Below are 22,597 nucleotides of genomic sequence, written 5' to 3' on the forward strand. Positions count from 1 at the left end.
TCTAAGGTGCAGGCCTTTACCAATCACTGCCATCTCACCCTGTATGGGTTCGAATCTCTGTCAGTAGCTTCCTTTTGGGTTGGTGTTTCTTACAAAGGTTTTCCCTAGCTCTTCCTCCATCAGTTATACTAGCCACCATGTATAGTCTATCTTGCAGTGAGAAATGGCATAAAACCCCAAAACAACAACTCTACTCATGCAAAGAGACAGATTCCTCCAGAATTTTACTAGTTATAAAGAGAATTAATCTCAGAGGAAATATGCTTTGACATTGTTTATGCTTGGGCATACAAAGTTATATTCCAGAATACCAGTTTTGGAACACTAAGTTTTTCATGAAAACTTGTATATAACTTACAAAACATATAACTTTAGCCACACAAAGCTGTAATCTTTTTTATCTTATCTTGCAGGTGGAATCAATGCTGTTCAAGCAGCTGTTAGCCAAGGTCATTTCAAAGTTATTGTTGAGCTGTTGAAGAGAGATGCTAACCCATCTGTACTCTCCCTTACTGATGGGGATACGCCTTTACATGCTGCCCTAAGAATTGTTCTTGAAAAAGATAAAGGTGGGTATACTATTCAAAGTGTTTTATAACATCAAGATACAATATTTATTCCATGATGTGACCATATGGTCAGTCAGCAAATTTATCAGAAAGTTGAGGGTAGGCATATTAACACATTAACCCCTGAGCCAAACAGCTGGGCAGTCTCTTGCAGCATATAGAGGGGGCTACTTGCAATAAATTTGTTATTATTTTATTTGTATTCATTTAATTAAGCTGAAATTGGCACAGCAGTTCTCAGTAAAATTACACACATAATGGTATAAATTTCATGCTACATGCAGAAATAAAACTCATGCATAAAGGTGAAAACAAATGATGTACTTACCAGTTTGCTTCTCTTGCCACAAATAATTCATTATGAATTCACACAGAATTATTAACACTATCAACACATGAAATCTATTTTATGTACACTGAAAATCCACTTGTCATCTCTCTTGTAAACTTAATATCCCGTGAATACTGTATACAGATGGACATATTTTCCTTGCTCTATTGTTCTTCCTTAGAATTCTCACTGAAAATTTAAAAACTAATAAAACATTTAACAAACCTTGAATTATGGACACTCATGCTAATAAAATTTATTTCTCAAACATTTATTTAATGATTCTTCAAAAAATCTACATGATCTGGTTTAAAACAATCCACACACAAATGAATATTACAATGAATACACTTATTCAAAACTTCACGGCGTCACTTTTGTTTACTGCATTGTCGACATCTTCCCCTCTTTTCACCATTCTTAGGATAGTGGCCTCCTGTGTTTGTAGCTAGTACTGCTATATCACTTTCATGGTAGTCTCCAATAAGTAATTTTGCCAGAGTCATATTAAAATCAACTAATCTATGTGCTTTTATCCGTCTGTTCTTGCTCCACTTGACATGATGTTCTCATTTTCTCATTAGTATGAATTTATTGGTGACTGCAATATCAAACAAAAACCAAAACAGTTACAACCAACAGTTTTTGGCTGCTCTGTATGTACTGTACTGTGTTCTCAGCTGGTCTGCCGTATTCACTCCCTTCATGTTATTGTTGTACTCTGGCATGATAGATGGCGCTCTGATGTCCCTGATTTGTCCATTTTTGGATTTGCGCTGTACTGTCCTCTGTATGGCTGCTGGATCTTCTGCTGTTGATAGAGCGTAGATGTGCTTCTTGTCTCATTTATTAAGATGCTGTGTAGGATATCCTCTTTTGTTAGATCTTATGGTTCCGTGTGCATACATACCTTTCTGTAGAAGCTTCTCGAATAAATCTTGACTGGTGAAATAATTGTCTACATTTACTATGTGGTTTCTTTCCCAAATCTTTTCTGTTAGGTCCATAACGACACGTGTTGCTAATTCAACTTCTCTGGTACCTGCGTCCTTACCTGTATAGACTTGAAATTCATTGGTGTAGCCATTCGTTGCGTCAGCCCTCATCCACACCTTGATTCCATACTTTGTCGGCTTGGCTGGTACATACTGGCGAAAAGATAACCTACCTCGAAATTTTATCATGGCTTCATCTACACTTACATTTTGATGAGGATTGTAGTTTTCTAAGCAGCTGTTTTGAATGGCATCATACACTGGCCTCACATGATGCAGCTTGTCTTGACCTGGTTGAAGCCTGGGAAGATTTCGACAACTATCATTTATATGAAAATACTGTGATATTTTATCAAACCTATCTCTCTTCATTATTCTTCTAATACTTAGGCTTCCAAATAGGGCATCTGTTGACCAGTACATGGCTGTCTCAGGGAGCTGAAGAATACTCATAAAAACTCTCATCCCCATCCATGCTTTAATTTCTCTCTCTGTAACATCTCTCCAGTTTGGGTCTTCTTTCTCCTCCTGCTTTCGTCTTGCATAGAGATTGGTCTCATTTACAATCAGCTGAAATAAAAATAAAATTGTATTGGTTAAACTGCCTGCAAAATTAGGAAATGGCTTTTAATCAACTAATGGTTTGTGCTAATTTAACTCATCGTGCAGGATACAGGCCATGGCAAATAATGCCTCTCAAATGTGGTGCTTGGGATGCAAGCTAGGTAAACTCAGCCACGTTATCGAGTCACTCGGGAGATGAGGGAGGTAAAGTATGATGAGTTATCACGTTGCCAGGGGTTAATGTGTTAACAAAGATGTCTCTTATAAAACTGGGTGGGTTTATCGACAAATAAATAAATTTATTTCTGTTTTGCTTTCATCAGTGACATTTTCGTTAAAGTTGGAAACAAAATATATTGATATGTCATAGGTGGAATATTTTTAGCCCATGTCTGACTCATTTGTTACCAGGAAAAAAGGTGAAAAGTAATACCACTTTTGGGGAAACTGGGTGGCCTGATGAGATCATTTTGTCCCTTCCTGGCTGCAACACAAACATTATATATATATATATATATATATATATATATATATATATATATATATATATATATATATATATAGATATATATATATATATATATATATATATATATATATATATATATATATATATATATGTATCATCATTTCAGATAGTCTCACCTTGTTTGAGACATTGCTGTGTATGTTTGACACTGACCCAGTGAAGTTTGCTTGCCTAGATCCTTCACGAGTAGATGATGCCAATGGAGATAGCTTATTTCATCTACTGGCAAAATGCACATTCAGCAGTACAGCGTTAAAAGTCATAGAAACACTGTGTAAACGCAAACTAACATCCAGTGTCCGCAATTTAGATGGAAAATTGCCAGTCGATTACATAACTGAAGAAAAAGATCGAAGGAAACAGTTCCTTAGAATGGTTGCAACTACAGATGTGTCCAAGGTGAAAAAGATACCCATTGATAAATTGAGTTTTGTCAATGAAAAAACAGGGGATGAAACAATTAGAAACGTTAGAAAAGCAATAAATCCTTCCACAGAAAGAGAAGAGCTAAGAAACAGAATCAAAGAAAAGATCGAACTTTTGAAAGATTCCAAATCACCTGTATTTTCTTTGTCAACTGTAAAACCCTCCTCTCCAGGTGCAACACAAAAGCATCAGGAGTGCTCAACACTGGCAAATCTTGAGACAGAACAGACAAGTGCACCCACAGAACAAAAGTTTGAGGAAACTGCTGAATCTTTATGCAAAAAGAATGAAGAGCAACTGAATGCAAGGGAGACAAAACCAGAGGATACATTTGGTACTGTTGGTATGAAAGCAGAGGAAGGGAGGACTGAAGAGGACGAAACAGAAGAGATAACAATTGACGCAAAGGTATAGTCAGTATTGTGTCAGAAGTGCCATTAAAACCAACAAATATAAAATACATGTCAGGGTTGGACACATTTGATAGAAGTCTCTTTGCCCAAGGCAAACTGACTGGAAAATTCAACTTTGAAGGGTTGGAACATGTCCATTAGTACAAAAAAATTTTCACAACAAAAGTTGATATAATAAGGTAAAATACAATATGTAATGTTTTCTTGAAACTGTGTTACTTTGTACAGATGAATGACTTTTTTATTTAAATTTTATCATGATGTTTGGCACATTAACAGATAATTCTGAAGACCAAAGTTATCTAATAATATGCATAGACAAAGATGTTGATCTCTCAGCTAGATAAATAGAAGAGAAAAGAAATAGACACATCATAAATGAATGTACTGGTATTATGTCATGTAGCAAGTAAAATTGCAATACATAAAGCATTATGACCTTAGTATAGTGTCTCTCTAGCTGTCAGTAGTTTTGACTTTTGGACTTCCCCATGAGCAAGCACCATTGGAAACTTGATCTGGATTCAGGCCCAAGCGTATGTATGTATGTGTATATATGTGTGTGTGTATATATATGTGTGTGTGTTTGTGTATATTTATATATATATATATATATATATATATATATTGTGTGAAAATGCTACTGGTCCTCAGTAATCAGAAATAACCACAAAATTAAAGATGTTTGCACGTTTTATCATTTTTCTTTGTAATATAATATTTCAGTCAGCCTGGCATTAGGTTTGAGTCAGTCAGAGTCTGAATCGGCTAGCATTCTTCCATGACCACTGAATGGGAGACAAGATCTCCATATTTGATATAGTGAAGTAAATATTATTATGAAGTAAAAGATGCTGTTTTGATTACATATTTAAACTATTTGTGAAGTTATCTTACAACAAATAGATTGGCTTGATAACAATAATGTTCCTATTCAATGTAATTTATTTGATTCCTTAATAGATATGAAAATATGTGTTCACTTTACATTAATGATTAATAAAGAAGATTATTATACATTAATATTTGTTTGAGGGAAATTCACCATCATTTCTGTGCTAGTATATATTTAGCATTCCAACGTTATTGCCATCAGTGTTTTGTGTGCAGCATTGGCTTTCTCTTCCTTCTTTCATTTAGTTCAGTTGTTTTCCAATTTGTCATTTGCATGTTGATTTCAGGTGTTTGATGGTTTGCCATGGGAGGTAGAATGTACAGAAGATGTATGGAAAAAGTTGTGTGACAAGTGTATACAATCTCTCATGAAGAAGAGGATTGTTGAAAGTTTTCGTCTCTTGGCTAATGGTGAATGGAGTCCACACCTGTGCAAACCACTGAGTGGAGTGCCGTCAGGTCTGCTGCTTTATGAGGCCAAGGTGTCTAAAGGTATTTTGTTTCTAAATATTTGTAACCATATAAATTGTATGGTGACCTGTTGCTTTTGCTTTTCCTGCAATGATGCACAATATCAAATGTAAGCAGTTCTTATCCAGTGATAATCTATATTTTGGTCACAGATTGTGATAATTTACAAAGTCAATCTTCTTTCTGATATATCAGGAATGTTTTCTGAAGATTTTTGTTTTGCCTTTAACTTGAAAACTGGGAACATAGGATTTGGATATAATGAGAGGGATTGGCAGCAGAAGATGAGGATAATAATAGCTGTTCCTCATATCGCAAAACTGTCTGATAGCAAGTTCTGTTATGTAGGAATAACAGCATAAATGCCAACCATTACGCTTTTGGCATAATCATTATTCTTTTTTGTCACTAAATTACGCCTTGTGCATAAACGGATTCAGATTAAGTGTTGTCGGTATGTCCCCCTCCCCAAAAATGTAATAATTTGTTTTCTTATTTTTATTAATGTCCCATTAATCTTTCAGACCATATTCTAGAAAAGAGAGCTTCTCTGTAACTATGACATAAGAGTATGCTTGTCCATAGCCTTGCATGCACTTTCCTAACAGTATTATGTTCTATTTATAGCAGCTGCCCTATACCCAAGAAACATGCTGGTTTTACTTTCAAACTTTTGACCTCAGTTTCTATTTATAGCATTGTATGGCTTAGTTAGGAGACAACAGACTGGTTTTCTAATTTTTAATCTTTGCTTGAAGATTCTTTGTTTTAATTCATACCTGATACAGAACCAGTCTGTAGGTATTTGGAGCAAAAAGTCAAGTCAGATTTATTCTAGTCGATGCATGTAATAGAGCAAAAATGTGTTTCAAATAACTTCACAGATGGATTAGAAAAAGACAAAAAAATGATTCAAAGATGAATACATGAATTATACACAATACAACGTTCTATTCTAGGGCAACTTCATGCCCACTGCAGACTGTGTAGAAAGGATTTTAATATTGGTCATGATGGTAAAACAAAGAAACCTTGAATTAGCTTGTTTTACAAACTCCAATACTAAGGTAACTTGTAACTTTTTTTAAAGCAAAACTATCAAATGCAGAGGCATTATTTACCTAGTTCTAAACCGTTCAGGTGGCCTAGTGGTTAGAGCATCCACCTCGGATGCGGGAGGTCATGGGTTCAATCCCCGGCCGAGTCATACCAAAGACTTACAAAAATGGTACTAACAGCTGCCTCGCTTGGCGCTCAACATTAAGAGGTTAGTGTTAGGATTGGTTGGCCTGGTGTCAGGATAATGTGACTGGGTGGGACATCATGCTACATGTCTATGGCATGATCCCCCAGTGCTAGACATCACTATAAACTGTCACACTGCAGACATCGTAGAGATATCACTGAAAATTTTTTAAAGCTGTGTTAAAAATCCATATCACACACACACACACACATGCACACCTAATAGACTACCCCTAGAAGTAGAAGACTATGTTCCAAAATTGCAGAAAATATGCATCTGCAAGAACAAAATCATCTAATATTGTTAGGTGTTTAGCAGAAGATATTTTGCTTAAAATTGCAGAAGCCATGAAAATTGGGCCATTTAGTATTGCAACAGACAGGAGCAGTGATTATGATACAAAAAGATGTACTTGGTCTGTGTAAGAGACTTTGACAACAAAAAGGACAAAGTCAGAATGCTCTTCTTTCATTTCCAGAATTAACAGTAGATTCCACTGGAGAAAACATTTTTTATTTGCTTGATAATGCTTTGAATAAACATAAGTTGGCAGAACTGTATAGAGTTTTCAGCTGATTATGCATCAGTGATGACTGGAATTCATAAAGGAGTTGCATTCTGTATTTTGAAAAATGTCTCCATCATTGTACATATCAGGTTATCCCTGTCATATGATACAGGAAAGGCTGCTCGTAAATTAGAAGGAGAACCCCTGGAGTATCAAGTTGGCATTCTACCTGAGAGTGTACTTCATGCGGACAGAGCTGAGGTGCAATGGCTCCTTATTTCCCAGCTAAATGTTCCAGTAACTGGAAGATATATATATATTTCCTCTTCTTTGTCAGGTTATGAAAGGAATATTGGTTCTTTACCATTCTAATGCTGACTGTGAGAGATTGTTCAGTATTGTTAACAAAAAATAAAAACTGAATTCAGATCCAGGCTCTGTAATCCAGCACTTGGTTCTCCACTGGTTTGTAAAACATTCATAATCTCAGCTGGTACAAAGTGTTTTGAAATGCAATATGAGAGACTGTTGCTTTTTAAAGCTCAAAGTGCTATATATGAAAATATGAAGCAATAATTGATGTGAAGCAATAATTGATGTTAAGAGACCAGAAGGGATTAATAAATCATTTTGTACATATTGTTATTGAATTTTACTATGTTTTGTGGATTGCTCTTTTTCTGATCAGATTACTCTTTTTGTCCACCTGGATTGCAGTTTTTTCCTTGCCATGGGTTGGCATGTATGATTGTGGTTTTGGTGTTTGTCCATTAGTCTAATTTTGCATAGGTTAAGTACATGATTTGTGAGAAAACAAGTCAGTTTATTTCAAGTTTTAGATTATGTTGACATTTAGACATTTTGCACACTGTCATACCCGGAATTTTGATACTTGGTGAGGGGCTACATCCACTTTCTCCACAAATGTAGGTCACTGATTGATTGATATATATATATATATATATATATATATATATATATATATGTATATATATGTATATATATATGTATAACATTGACTTTGATTCATTTCTCTGGTTTAAATTTATTTCTCAAGCTCTGTTTATTTTACTATCAGCAAACTAGATGATTCATCATTTTAAAATGTTTCTTCATGAATAGGTCATTGAAATGATTTACACATGATTTAAGCACAAATATATAGTTGAATATTAATGCAATGAATTAGTTGTCTATGTCCATATATATATATATATATATATATATATATATATATATATATATATATATATATATATATATATATAGTATGTATGCTGTATCATTCATATACCATATGTATAAAAAAAATTTAAAATGGCAATTAAGCTTGCAGAGTTTCCTTTTAATGAAAGATTTATAAAAATTGTGATATATCAAAGATACAGCATATGTACATTACTTGTTTATATCTATTTTAAATACAAATACACATACTTGTTTTCCAAAGGAGTTAAGATTGACAACTGTGTAATGACTGCATGAATGAACAGTTCATGTCCCTGACCAATGTGCCCTTTTCCAAATGTAGTTATTCGCCATTTGTTGCTAATCACATTCCTCTTTGCAAATTTATAAGTTGCTTCTTTTCATTTTTGCACTTCTATTTTCATTCATATTAAGTAAATATAAGACACAATGATGATTTATAGATGAAGAAAACTACAAATACAGCATGGTGAGCAATTTGAAACTAAATGTACAGCCATTCACGTAATGGCAAGGATACTGAAATGAGTGGGGAAATGTAAGTAAGCAAAATGAAGAACCAGCAAGAGGTAATTCGAACATTTAAATTTATTTACAGCTTATCAAGTCATTATTAACATTTAATTAACATGATTAACATTGCTACTGACCATAACATTCTTTCTATCCATTTATATCTTTCTTCTTTCCTTTACTCTATTTCACTGTAAATTTGACCATTATTCACAGGTCCAGAGACAATGACACATGACTCAGGCAAAGGTCTAGAGAGAGAGAGAGAGAGAGGTACAGTGGTATAATTGACCAACTAAGAGAGAGGTGTGGTAGGGGAAGCTTACCATAAATACATTTTTGTTGATACATTCTTATGTTACGTTGGTGATTGATTAGTCTGTAGGGTGGGTGAGGGGCAGCCATTGGATATTATAGTATTAAATAATCTGTTTTTAGAACCTTTTTAGTAAGTTTTATGAAATATGAAGAAAACAAAACACACAGAGCATTAAATAGATTATAGAATAATAATAACAATAATAATTACTTTATTTAAAGAGGGTAACATAATTACCTGAAGAATTAATCTGCCTTGCGGCCCTTATACAGAGGAATTTATTTATTTTAGCTGCATCTCTGAAGCCACTTGATATGTGGGTTTGGAAGAGGGAAATGGAGTGGGCATTTATAATCTCAGCTATAATACTATTCCAGAACAAAGTTCCAGAGTATTGGAAACTTTTTTGAATAATTCCTTATTTGGTTTGGACATTTTATAGTTAGACACGGATTGCAGGTGGGGAGTATTGCCAGCTAGCCTATACTGGAACTGTGATTGTAATTATTCAGGAGCACTATTATTGGATATCCTGTATATTAATTTGGCTTTTCTCAAATGGCTTTGGTCTTTAATACGTAATGTTTTAGAATGTGTGTGCTTCCTAACTAAAAATCGTACCATACAGTCTAGACAGGCTATTGCAAATATTTTTAATCGGCATTATGAACACTATTGAAATCCCATAGAATGTGTATGCCTAGCCATTGTGACAACCCAGGTTCTTCTTCAAATACATTACCCAATCATATCATAATACCTTAAGAGAACTACTACTACCTTGCAAATCAAGCCCTCCCAGATACTACTTTTAGTTAAAGGGAACTAAAAGATGTCTGCCAACCTATGTGGCAGTCAGGCAGAGTGATCTACAAGATCCAGTCTGGGTTTGCATGTGCTACCTTTATATAGAACAGAGCCATTATGTCAAGGGAGATCATGATACTTTCTACTTCTCAGAAAAGGACAGGAGGATGTATCAAACAGACTATTTTGTCCTGGAGTGACAAGTCATTCACTCAGCTTATAGTGAAATAACTCTAGATCAGATGAACTTATCATGCATTTTGGCTCATGAGGTTTGAGCAGTTGCCACCATCCTAGCATCAGATCAAAACTATTCTCTAACTGACATCATTCATGGTGTGGAACAGAGATTGGAGTCCACAGTCTTTAGCTTTTATCTATGAGATGTGTCATCCCAGAGGGCCCAGTTTGATCTGGTAGGAATTATCTTCACAGTTTAACAGGTCACCCTTCCAGATCAATTGACAGCTTCCAAAGATGCATCTTCACGACAACTTTTCTACTATTTGAAGCCATGCCCCGCCAGATGATGTCCCCTCCAGTTGGGTTACCTAGAAGCTGTCCCAATACCATAGAGGACAGGAGATGGTATCTTCATGGTACAAGGATGCACCACCCTCTACCTCTTACCTATTCTCCTAAGTTATTATGATTGGGTTACGTATTTGAAGAAGAAACAAAATTTTCCTACTAAAATATGTTTCTTCGAGAACATTTACCCAGTCATATTACACCTGCACCCACCCAGTCTTCCTGCAGTTACATCCATAGAGAGCATGCCTTCCACTTTAGTAGTACCTGACATATTCTTAGACTTTGCCGCCTAGTCTGATACAGCAGGGGAGATCACCATATAGGTCGGCAGACAACTTGTAGCTCCCTTTAGCTAAAAGTAGTATCTGGGAGGGCTGGATTTGCGAGGTAGCAGTAGTACTTCTATGGTATTTTAATTGGGTAAGAATTCCGGAAGAAACATTTTACTCGGAAAAATTAGTTTCTTGCAGATAACTTTGGTGTGCAGTTTTGAGGGCTCCATCAGCCCCAAATCCTTTTTCTCTCTCACTTCACTGATTCCACTATATTTTGTTCCTTATGCATCTGAGAGAGAGAGAGAGAGAGAGAGAGAGAGAGAGAGAAGGGAACACAAAGAGGATTTAGCTGAAATTGTGTACCATGTTGAATTCATCGAAAAAAATGGGGATTATTCATTATTTTCTTACTTTGATAATGATTCATTAGTGTAAATTCATCACTGATTTAAGAATATGTAAGCGACATATATGTGTATTAATGTGCCATGGGCAGATCAAAGATTGATATACCAACAGTATTGGAAGATCAAATTGCTTTATACTCACACTGTAAAAGCCACATTTTAATCAGTGTTTCCCTTTACACACATTTGTGCATCAGGGACACACACGGGAGAAAATTGACGAACACATTTTGTTGCAGTGCATTTTTTTTTGATGCAGAGGATTTGAATAATGGGATCAGGATTCATTTAATATCCAGCGCATTGGATGAGGGGTGGCATCGTGTATACTTTGAGCATTGGCATTGACTGGTTCCCTGCTTTGTTTACTCCCTGTTTTGCGCTCCTCTATTCATATAGCGGAGTGCAACGCAGAGAACATACGAAATAAGAAACCAGACTAGCATAGGCAGTGTTATGACGGAGTAGCTTCCCCTAATCTCACAAGCTCTCTCACACGATTTCCACTGAGCTCAGCAAGATGTCATCTTGATGTTTAACCTCAATGCTTGTTGCATTAGAAAGCAATCTTCAGATTAAAACTTCGTGCACTAAAAATCATTAGCGAAGAAAGTAAAAGAAGCAGTACACAAAAGAGTAACTGTGGATTGAACTTTAATGAAAAATGGAGAAAATAATTCCCTTGACTGGAATACGGCACATCCATTAGGATTATCACTGTGACTTCTGATTGTGCAGTTGTGAAGACTGCAAAAGTGAATAATCCTTTCGTGGCAGGCTTTAAGAATTTTAACAATTCTGCCCTTGTTCACCACAAGATGTCTGGAGAACACATTATAACCCAAAACATTTTTTCGCAACAAATAAATCAGTAAACTTAAGCGAGACAAATGCGATTATTTGGATTACATAGTTAGGGGGTCATTGCAGATTTTGTTGGTTTTTAACTTTGCTGAAATAAAAGAAAGACCTTAATGTTCAAGTGTTACTTATTAGAAACAAGATGAATCATGAGCCTCCTTGATTTTTGGATAAATTTAGTATGTTAATACTAAACATGTTAAAATAAAAAGTAATTATTGCTTAAGAGGGCCTCAAGGGAGAATAGTCCTTGAATAATGAGTCACCCTCTATAAATAAAGCATTATTAGTATTATTCTTCTTCTTCTTCTTATTATTATATGCATACACATATTAAAATATTCAAGCTACAATTACATCTTGAAGGCAGTTGTTTTTCATTCTTTTGACATCTGATAATTATTTTGTTTTGAATTTAGATATTTGAGAGTAATTGATTAGGTATCTGTTTTTAATATTAAAATCATGTGCTACAGAACAAATTGCTAAACACCTTTTCTATGCTATTCTTCGTGACTGCTAAATTGATATGACTAATTCACTGTTGGTTGAATTTTACAAGTTAATTCATGAGAGTATTATCTTAAAATCGACAGCCAAGAAACATTTTAGTAGGATTATGCAAAATCCACTCACTGTTGACAATGAAATTTGCCTGTCATATTTGTCTGTGTATGTGGATTTCACATCAGTAAAAAAGTTTTTCACATGTTTAACAAGTTTTAAATATTTTTTAAAAATTTGGATGTTTGTTTTGTACACAGTTGAAGGCATACATATTTAACAAACACAAATAATTTATTTGGCCAGATGAGTAATTGTGGACTTAATGTTTCATATTTAGACAAATGAATATGATCTGCATACAGGATTTGACAGTATCAACAAAAGTAAAAATACCTCATTGATATTTGTTTACAAAAACTAAATAAATTGACTTCATTTATTGAAGCTGAACTAAAGCTGGTTGCTATTAATATTTGTCTATAAGGCTAATCAAAACCAGATGAGCAATTTCAAACCAACTAACTTTATGTTGAAATTATTATTTAGGATCTACAGAATATCTCCTTTGTATGTTTTGATATTTTTATTCTTTCTTGTTTTGTAGATTTGTTTTTCAACTTTTATCATCCTAAAACAATTGTAAGGTGTATTTTGTTCAGATCTTATATCTTTATTTCAGAAAATGACTTTCATTGAAACGCATGTTGCATATATTTTACATTTTAGCTTGCCGAGTGCTGTGGCAGCTTGCAATTGCTTTCTCCCCACGCTGTAGCAGGACAGCAGAACAACACCTTTCGGGACAAGAGAAGGGGACTCCTCATCCTGATAGTGGTGGGAAAATTTACTCAGAGATCATCAGAATCTGGGACATTGTACCTGACCATGACAAACTGTACAGGTGCATGTTTACTTGTTGTAAAACTTTGTCTTTGTTCCTTTGGTGTCTTGTTGAATTACATTTATTCAGGTTTGGTAGTATGTAGTCCATTGCTTTTGACTGTGTTGTAAAATAATGAAAAAAAGCATAAGAAAAATTATAGCATCTTTCTTTTGCATATTTTTCTGTTTTCTCCTTACTTTATTTTCTATTGAAACACTCATTAGATATTAACTAATAATTTTATCACATCACCAAGAAGTGCATTTCTTATATTTGATTTAGTCCTGTAAATAATTTTCACTAGCTTTACTTAAGCTGATAAGATCTCAAGACCATTAGCAGTTGGATGCTAATGCTGTTCCTAAACCACTTAACTACAGTCATGACACTAACTTAAAGTTTCAGCCTAATATCCAGCTGGTCCCACATGAAATTATTGCATAGATACTTTTTTATTTTGTAGCATACTGTTATTTTGTATTCCCAATTTGGTGATATCCATTTATCCATAAACATATCTGAAGTCAGTAATCACTTCAGGGGATGTGGGTAATACCTATGACCTATAGCCTGGTTTGGTAATGTAAGCACAGCTAGCATTTTCTGCTGTTCCCTTGAAATGAATGAACCTGATTTAAGCACTTGGATCAAACCAAGTTTTTTCCTCTGTTTTTTTAGGAGATGATTATAATAATGATAATGATAATAATAATAACTGTATCTAGGTGACAAAAATAGGTGCATAGTACTAATCCTGCTTGTGGCCCTCTATTATAGGCATATTTACATAAACTTAGTACAAAGATGCACACACAATAAAGAAAAGGCTCAAACACGTCCTAATTTTATAGTGGAGAAATGCAAAACAAAATGAACAAGTGTAACAGGATCATATGAGTTAGTATTTTATATAATAGTCATGTTTTAACTAGGTTTGAATTATATATTTTACTTCTCATTTTATGTATTATTCATTGCTAGTTGATATCAAGTCACCAACAGTTGCAATTATTGCATTATTCTTGCTTTGCACATATTTAGCCATTTAGGCAACCTTGAACCAGGATTTACCTGTTTAAGTTGATATGTTTCATTCTGGGCAGTTAGGTTATCCTAATTACTGTTCTGTTCATACTGCTTGTTCTAATTATTGGACAAGTGATAAATAATTTTCTGTTTAAACAAAATGTTAGCATAAAAATTATAATGTGAACTGTATCCATGAGTGTTAGTTATCTGTCATATGACAGAAATTCCATCTACAGAATGTCCCCTCAGGTTGATTGTCCAAATCGTGCAAATCCTTAGAGATTTTGGGGAGGGGGTAGGGGATTAAAGTGGTTCGATAGCATTTACAAAAAAAAAAATCAGAGCTTAGGAACCAAATTTTAAACTTAAGATTTAGTGTTGAGTATGCAAATGAATGCTTTCATGCCACGTTCAATTGAAACATGTTCAGTTCAATTTTCTGTTTAAAAATATAGCTTATTATTAATGCTGTGTGTGTAAACATATACATGTATTTTGAATGTAAATATGCACATAATAGAGGGCCACAAGGAGAAATAGTTCCATGCAACTAATTGTTTCACCCTCTTTAAATAAAGTCATAATTATTTTTGTTATTGTTATGAACATGGATCGTTCATAACTGCTGGAGTTGGCCAGAAAATGTTCTGATGCAATAAGACCTCTTTGTCAGTCAGGTCTTTACAGTGGAAGTCTGTGAAAGACATATTAGAGGAAGTTCTTCAAGCCACCTTTTTTACCCAGGAAGGTGTGAGGAAATGACCCAAGGGATTAGCACCCGTTCTTGTCATACATACCTCTCCCAAACATCAGCATAGGGTTCATTTTATAGGCTTGGTCAAGCATCATAGACAAAGTCTGAGGGTTACTGACTTCAATTTTGGAAACAGTCCCTCTATCAAGGACCCACATGTTCTTTAACAAGTCCAGTCTGGTAAAATTATGGGAAGAGGTGCACATCCTTTTGCTGAAATGGGCAGCAAAGAGGGTTCTGAATGGCTAGTCTCTGCATTCTACTTCATAATCTTACTGGTCACCAAGAAAAGGGAAGAATTTCATATCATCAATCTCCCCCCTTAAACCAGTTTCACATGGAACATTCCAAGATGGAGCCTGCTTCCTCACTTTGGAATATAATGCATCCATGAGGTTGGACAGACTCCATCGATCTTCAGGATTCCTTTTTGCACATTAAATTTTTCCTCCATATCGGAAATACCATCAGTTTTGCTTGGATCGGGAAGTCTTTCAGTTCTGGGTTCGGCTATTCGGAATTGCTTCCACATCCAGTCTTTGTCCCAATTATTGTAGCATCCTATCTCCTGTTACTGGAACCATGATTCTCCACTATTTCTATAACTGACTGACCCAGAATCTTCAGGTTCAGTCCCTTAACAAGGATCTGTTCCATTGTTGGTTCGCAATAGCTTTATTGGGTTTTTTACCCAATCTAGAGAAGTCAGAACTTGTTCCTTCTGACTTTGTTTGAGTGGGAATGAATTGTCTCACTAATCAGAATTCAGTGTGGCTTTCAGTGGATCAGACAGACTGAATCCGGGCACTTCTAAAGGCGCTACAAGTTAGAACATCATTGATTGCATTTCCTAATCCCTATTGGGAACCTTTAAGCTGTGAATCCTCTAAGACCAGATTTTCAGCACCAATTTCACTGTTGGTTGAATCTGGACAGATTCCTGACTGGGGTCTTCATGCATGCACCCAATCCCCATTCTTATCTGTTCTCTGATATGTTAGATTCTGGTTGAGGCATTAACTTACAGCTACAGGGCATAATTCTCCAGAGTCATTAGACACTGGACAAATCATCTCTTTACATCAACAACCTAAAAATGAATACTGTATTTCTTGCACTACAAGGGTGCATCACCAGAGTAAAGGGTCAACCTGTCCTGATCTCTGACGACAACAGGTCCATTGGTGCATTTCTCTGACATCAAAGAGGAACACATTACATTCTTTTTGCATGGAGATCTGGAACCTCTTTTGTTGAGCCACCTCAGATAATATTGCCCTCTGAATTCACCTCATTTCGTGTAATAAGAACATTTTAGTGGACAGTCTGTCCAGCTGGGTTAAAGAGTTCTACATAACATCAAGGTCCATTTTCTTACAGGGGTATTCCCATAGTGGACTATTTATGAACAGGCTCAACAACAAATGTCTAATTGCCAGTCCCAGACCAGAGCATGTTCAGTGAACACATTCAGTTCCCACATGAGATTGTCCGATTGCATGCTCCTTCACACCTTTCTGATTGCTACATCAAGTTGTACAAAAGGTTTGAACTAACACTGCTCGTATCATTCCCATTGTACCATTATGGCCCCAACAAATATGGTTCAGTTTTTGACCTGATGATAGATCAACCTAGGTGTCTACTTCACATGAGGGATCTTCTGCTGCAACACAGTGCTTCCTCTTACACAACAACCCACACTTTCTTCACCTTCATATTTGGTTCATCTTAAGCAATATATTAGCCAGAACAAGTTTTCAGGTCAGGTTGCTAGATGCATCATTCAAGCAGCTTCAACATTCAAGGTGATGCTAGGTGCAGATACTTCTGTGATTGATTCAGTAGGAAACATGTTGATTCTAGCCGTCTCTCTTCAACTTATGTTGCTTATTTCCTTGTGTAACTTTTGAGAACAAAAGAAGTTCAGTATCAACTCTCAAAGTCTATGGAGCTGCCATTTTGAATATACTTAAATGTTTGCAGGTCACTGCAGTCCATGTCATATTTGCACAATGCTGATCTTATTAATTGTTTTGAACTGCAGAGGCCTGTCTCCATCCCCCTTGCACCCAGATGGAGTCTGTCTTGTGTCATGTTGTATACATTAGGGAAGATGTAAATGCAGAAAGGTGACCTGACTTGGAGACAAAAGAAATTGAGAGTATTTGGAAATTTCTCAAAATAATGCAAAATCATTCATAGTTGGTTTCATTTACAGGCCACCTTCCTCCAAAGCAATTTGGAATGATAACTTTCTGAAACAAACAGAAAATTTTCTAGCACAGGAGAAAGAAACATATATACTAGGCGATGTAAATAAGGACTTTCTCAATACTCAAATAAGGAACAACTGGATGGAAGTTACTGAATCATTAGGCCTGGTCCAGCAGGTAAATGAACCCACAAGGATAACAGAAATATCAAGCACTCTTATTGATCACATTTATAACAACCTACCAGACAATGCGGCTTATGTTAATGTACTGAATGTTGGTCTTAGTGACCACAACCCTACTTTTTGGACAAAAAACAAAAAATGCAAGAGAAATAGGAAAAATACTCAAAAACCTATCACTTACAGAAATTTTTTATGAAGTACAATTTCTGACATGTTTTCTCTCTGGGACCGATAGTTGCAGCACAGTATGTAGCAGAGAGAGACACCAACAATTTGTAAAGTGGATGTCTCTCTAATTGGGAGTAATTTCCATTTTTATCTGTTTTTAATCAGTTTTAAAGCGTCAGAATAAATGACACACTCGGCTGCTTAATAGGGATGTGTAAGGTATTGATGATGTTACAATGTAGATTTTTAATTATTTAATACTTACTCTTTTTTATTATCAAATACCCTCATCCCACCCTGCTCTGATGTCCTGGCATACTGTAGTTCATAAAAAATTACTTATTGACAATTCTTAACTGTGGTGGAGGATATATTCATATCAGATGGACAAGGTTTTTTCAACACAGAAGAATGATGTTACTGCTTAATAGCGATGGGTAACTTTTGCATAATTAAAATTAGTTTGAACCCTTCCCCCAAACTACATATTGGTAGAGCAAATGCAGCTTTTTTCAGAGGCAGATCATTTATGACATTCACTATTTGAAAAAGAGAGGTCCCTCAATAAATTGGGCTATAAAATACCTGTTTTATAGCTGTGTATGGTGCAGACCTAATTAGTTGCCCATAAGTGCAATGGAGAACCAGGTACACAAAGCCTAAAGCCTCAGCCAGTAAGCACTCAGTTGTCAACACCATTTTCAGGTGACAGCTTCAGGCAGTGGATTGCATAGTTCTCAACTACACTTAGGGGAGGAAACAGCAAAACCCATCTTAAGATACCACCCCATCTGTCAAAAAGCAGTGTAGGTTAGAACTTTGCCTGTCAGTTTTCTTTTAACTTAGTTACTTTTGAATTGATATCAAATTGTATATGATTCATTACACTAAGAAGGCCTTGTGGTCAATTTTGATGTTCACTGCACTCTAGCAAAATGGATTTAGCATATTTAGTAATGAACTCTATTTGTGTTAGAACTTTGTAGTAAAATGTTTTGCATGCACTTGAGAAGTTTTAAAGGATGGATTTCATGAGTGTGATGTCAAAATTTGTATGAGGCTTTACATTAGAAAAATATATGTCATGTTTAATTTTCATTGTTTCAGGAAGTGTTTACACAACTGTGGTCACTGTTTGACTTGGAACTTTGATCATCAATTTCTTTTCAACTCCACAATGTTTGACCCAATGGAATGGAGTCAAATTTGTTATAAGGTTTTATATTAAGATGATGTTTGGCTTCATTATCACCTTGTTCCTGCAGATTTCTACAGAATTATCAACCGTGCTTGACTTGGAACTTTGCCCTTAAATTTCTGCTTTTTAAAGACTTCATGGGTTGAAACTAAATTTTATATTATGTTTTATGACCTGTATTGAGTTATGGCCCCTGTTTGACATGGATATTTGTCCTTTAATTGTATCTGTAGCATATGTCCACATTTATTATTTGTGTGGCCCATCTTGAAAAATAATTACAAGAATGTTACTTTCATTTTACTTAGAGTAGTAATAATTATAAGTCACTTAGAGTAGTTTTTTATCTGATTTAGTTTAAACAATCATTTGCCATTTATATGTGCCATTTCAAGTATATCATTCATGTCAGGCTGATAACATTGTAACTCTGAAGGTGTTGTAAATGTAAGAAAGTGTCAAAAAAAGAAAATAAATACATCAGTATCATGCATTTAGAAGTTGTTAACTCTCCTTCTATTAAAAATAAGTAATCCTTGAGGACCTTAAAAGTTGGATCTCTTTCTATTAAAGAGTGTAGAACTTCTTGAGGACCTTAAAAGTTGTTAGATATCTTTCTATTAAAGAATGGAGTAATTCTTGAGGACCTTAAAAGTAGATGTTGTTCCTCTTTTCAGGTCTGTCCAACTTGCTGTTAAGCGGATCATCAAATCTCACAATCGTGGAGAAACCTGCGTTATTCAGAAGAAGCTTATCCCATCCAATATGACTGAAACCAGGATGGGGCATAGAGTTCCCAAACTTTTTGCTGAAACAGAATCTGACTTTGAACATCTGCAGGAGGAAAAACACAAACTATTGCAAAAATATTTCCCACCAGCAAGTTCCAATGAGAGAGAGTATCATATTCTAAAGTTTTACACCTTTAACTCTGCACTAATCAGCCACATTCTTCAAAATATCGATATAAAAGTGGACTTCCCATTTCGTGTCACAGACCGAGAGCATGACATCATTATGCTTAGCTCCACAGCTCCAATACTGCTACTGGGTCGCAGTGGTACAGGTTTGTGGACTTACATTGTGCAATCAATAACTATAGGAAAGGTTATAAAATTACACTCTCATGCCGTCATGGTAATGTGCTTTGAAAAGCATTAGTGACAATAATATTGCAGTGATGTATACCACAGGCACTTAAAAAAAATACAGCTGACAGTTAGAACTGAGAAATGTTTTTTTTTCAGTCACTTTAATTTATTTTACGTGCCTTCAAAAGCTTAAAGTCATTCATCTGGTAGTAAATGAAACAGCAAAATCATTTTTTAACTCTCACTTTTCATATCAATGTATGTACATGGATTTTGCGGTTGTATTTTCTTAGTTAAGGTGGGAGGGTGTGCCTATAACATGAGAGTTCATATTCCATGACATTTTATAAATTAAAGCCCTGATATTTTCCTTTTCACATAATAGATTAATTAGTCATTAACAGTGTCTAAATAAAAATGTAAAATGTTGATTCAGGGAGGGAATGGTCTGTATGTGGAAATTATTAACCTTGAAAATGAAAATATTGAGAACACCCTGGGTGATAATTATATTCAATATGGTAGTTTCCTTTAGAACAAAATTTGTATTTCTTTGCTTGAAAAGTATGAAATAAATAGGGTGATCATGAGCAGTCCACTTCAATATTTTACCAGGAAAGACAACCTGTTGCCTTTATCGCCTGTGGACTCGTTTCCTGAACTACTGGGAAAAAGCTAAAGATCCCTTTCTACCTCGGATTGTGGAACACAGCGTTGAGGAAAAGGGTGGAAATGAAGAAGAAAAAGAGGTGGAGGAGAATGAGATAAATGAACATGATAGTGAAGATGAGGTCAAAAGAGTACTGGATGACAAGGGTATGAAACCAGGTAACTTGGTGGATGAAATTCGTATCCTGAAATTACATCATAATTTTTACACTCACCCCACTACCAAAGATGTGTTCTTTCATTCAGTCCTAAATAGTTTTTTGTTTTTTCTTTAAACTCTTTAGCAAATCTTAAAATCGTAAGTGGAAATCATATGGTTGGATGCAGTATATGATGAAGTTTGGTGAACTTAATTAGTTGTCCCCCAGTTTTCCTTTTGAAACCACATACATTCTACTTTGGGTAGGTAACAAAGGTAGAGATATTTTCAACACATGGACTCTAACGGATGGAAAAATGACCCATCAATTTGTTCTTTAAAAACTTCAACCATCAAGTGTAACCAAAAATTAGATCCAGTCTTTGCCAGATTCAAGTTTATTCAAGGCTCCAAGACAATAGACCAATATGTGACCTCATTGAAACTCTTGACCAAGGACTGTCTCTTCAAAGATGAAGATGAAATGATTTGTGATGTTTTCCTGGTACAGTGTGACCCCGCTATGGCGCACTCCGTTATAACACGAATTCAGACATAACACAGTTGTGGTGTGGCTCCCGAAATTTCATATACATGTATGTTTCTTGTACACAAAAAGTTCTTTCTTAAAAGAAAGAAAAATTATGTAAAAACTTTATCATTTTGGGGAAGAGATCGTGTATGAATAACACAAGATGATCATGGCGTGACTTCTGAAATGTTTTATGTATTTTTCTCGTACACAGAAAAGTAGTTTTTTTTTCTTCTTGAATGTATGAAAAATAATGCATAAAAAGTTTATTCTGGGATCGCTTAGGTCTTTGCCAATATTGCAGATTTGGATTGTTTTTCCTTATTGGCGGCAAAACATATCATATGGTGATTTTTTTTTTTTTGGCGACGTTGTTGACTGTTTAACCTTTTATATACAAACATTGGTTTGGATTGCAGAACTTCAGAGGCCCCATGAAAGAAAGCCGCAAACTGGATATAAAAAGTACTGAAATTTGTCTGTTGTTACATAAACAAATTCTTTGTTCATATTACAATCCACTTATCATGACATCTAGCATGAATACTGTATGTTGTGAAATATCTGCTTTTTTGTTGTTGACATTTCTGGTAACGGATATCAACCAGACGAGGTATAATCTCGTAATCCATCTTTCATCGGATTTTCGGCCGCTCACTAGTAATTAATATATTTACAAAGACTGACAGATGTATGTGGATAGTAAGTAAAATTCCTCTTCTTTTCACTCAGAATTAAATTCTTCAGAACACTCACATTTTCTGTAATAATCCCTGTCATGACCATCACAAACATAAAATAATACAGTAATTGATGTATAAATGTTTTTACATATCAAATGTTAATACTAATGTTATATATTTTTGTAAAATTATACTGTGAAGTATTTGAAACAAAAAGTACAGTTACAATCAGTATTCTAGAAGAACTAAAATATTATTAAACTAAGAGTTTTAAATTACCACACTTTTATGATATGAAATATAGTGGTCCTGTCATATACAGATGTCACTTTGTAAAAGTAGTTCAGGGCCGAGTACAAACAAATTAGGAACAAATTCATCAAGTTAAAATTACAAACAGTATAATTTCTCATTTCCTGAAAGAGTTCGTTGCAGAAGATAAAATTTTTACATCATAGAAACAATTAAAAACTAAAATCACTCTAAAGTTACTAAGCAATAATGATGTGCTTGTGAATTTCATCAGTCTCGTGAAGTACATATAGTTTCCCCTAAAATGTAAAATGCACTCAAAGCTGTATTGTGCCTCAATGTAATCATTTTCAGAAATTGACTTGGATTTTTAGTTTCTGCCAAAATTTTCTAATCTAAAAGACATGCCTTTGGTTCCAA

At 34.9% G+C, this 22,597-nt stretch overlaps 1 protein-coding gene across 1 annotated transcript in view; it reads left to right on the forward strand.

Annotated features, from left to right (window-relative positions):
• LOC149787092 (TPR and ankyrin repeat-containing protein 1-like) overlaps positions 1-22,597 on the forward strand; it is a 129,027-nt gene that overhangs the window by 39,170 nt on the left and 67,260 nt on the right. The window contains exons 11-16 of the mRNA XM_089976042.1: positions 414-569; positions 3,095-3,822; positions 5,009-5,213; positions 13,105-13,279; positions 19,489-19,877; positions 20,518-20,730. Of these exons, the coding sequence (XP_089832168.1) occupies positions 414-569; positions 3,095-3,822; positions 5,009-5,213; positions 13,105-13,279; positions 19,489-19,877; positions 20,518-20,730 (1,866 nt within the window). The remainder of the gene's footprint in view (positions 1-413; positions 570-3,094; positions 3,823-5,008; positions 5,214-13,104; positions 13,280-19,488; positions 19,878-20,517; positions 20,731-22,597) is intronic.

This window comes from Sinohyriopsis cumingii, chromosome 12 (assembly GCF_028554795.1).
Source record: "Sinohyriopsis cumingii isolate HCF-2022 chromosome 12, ASM2855479v2, whole genome shotgun sequence".
Taxonomy (NCBI): Eukaryota; Metazoa; Mollusca; class Bivalvia; order Unionida; family Unionidae; genus Sinohyriopsis; species Sinohyriopsis cumingii.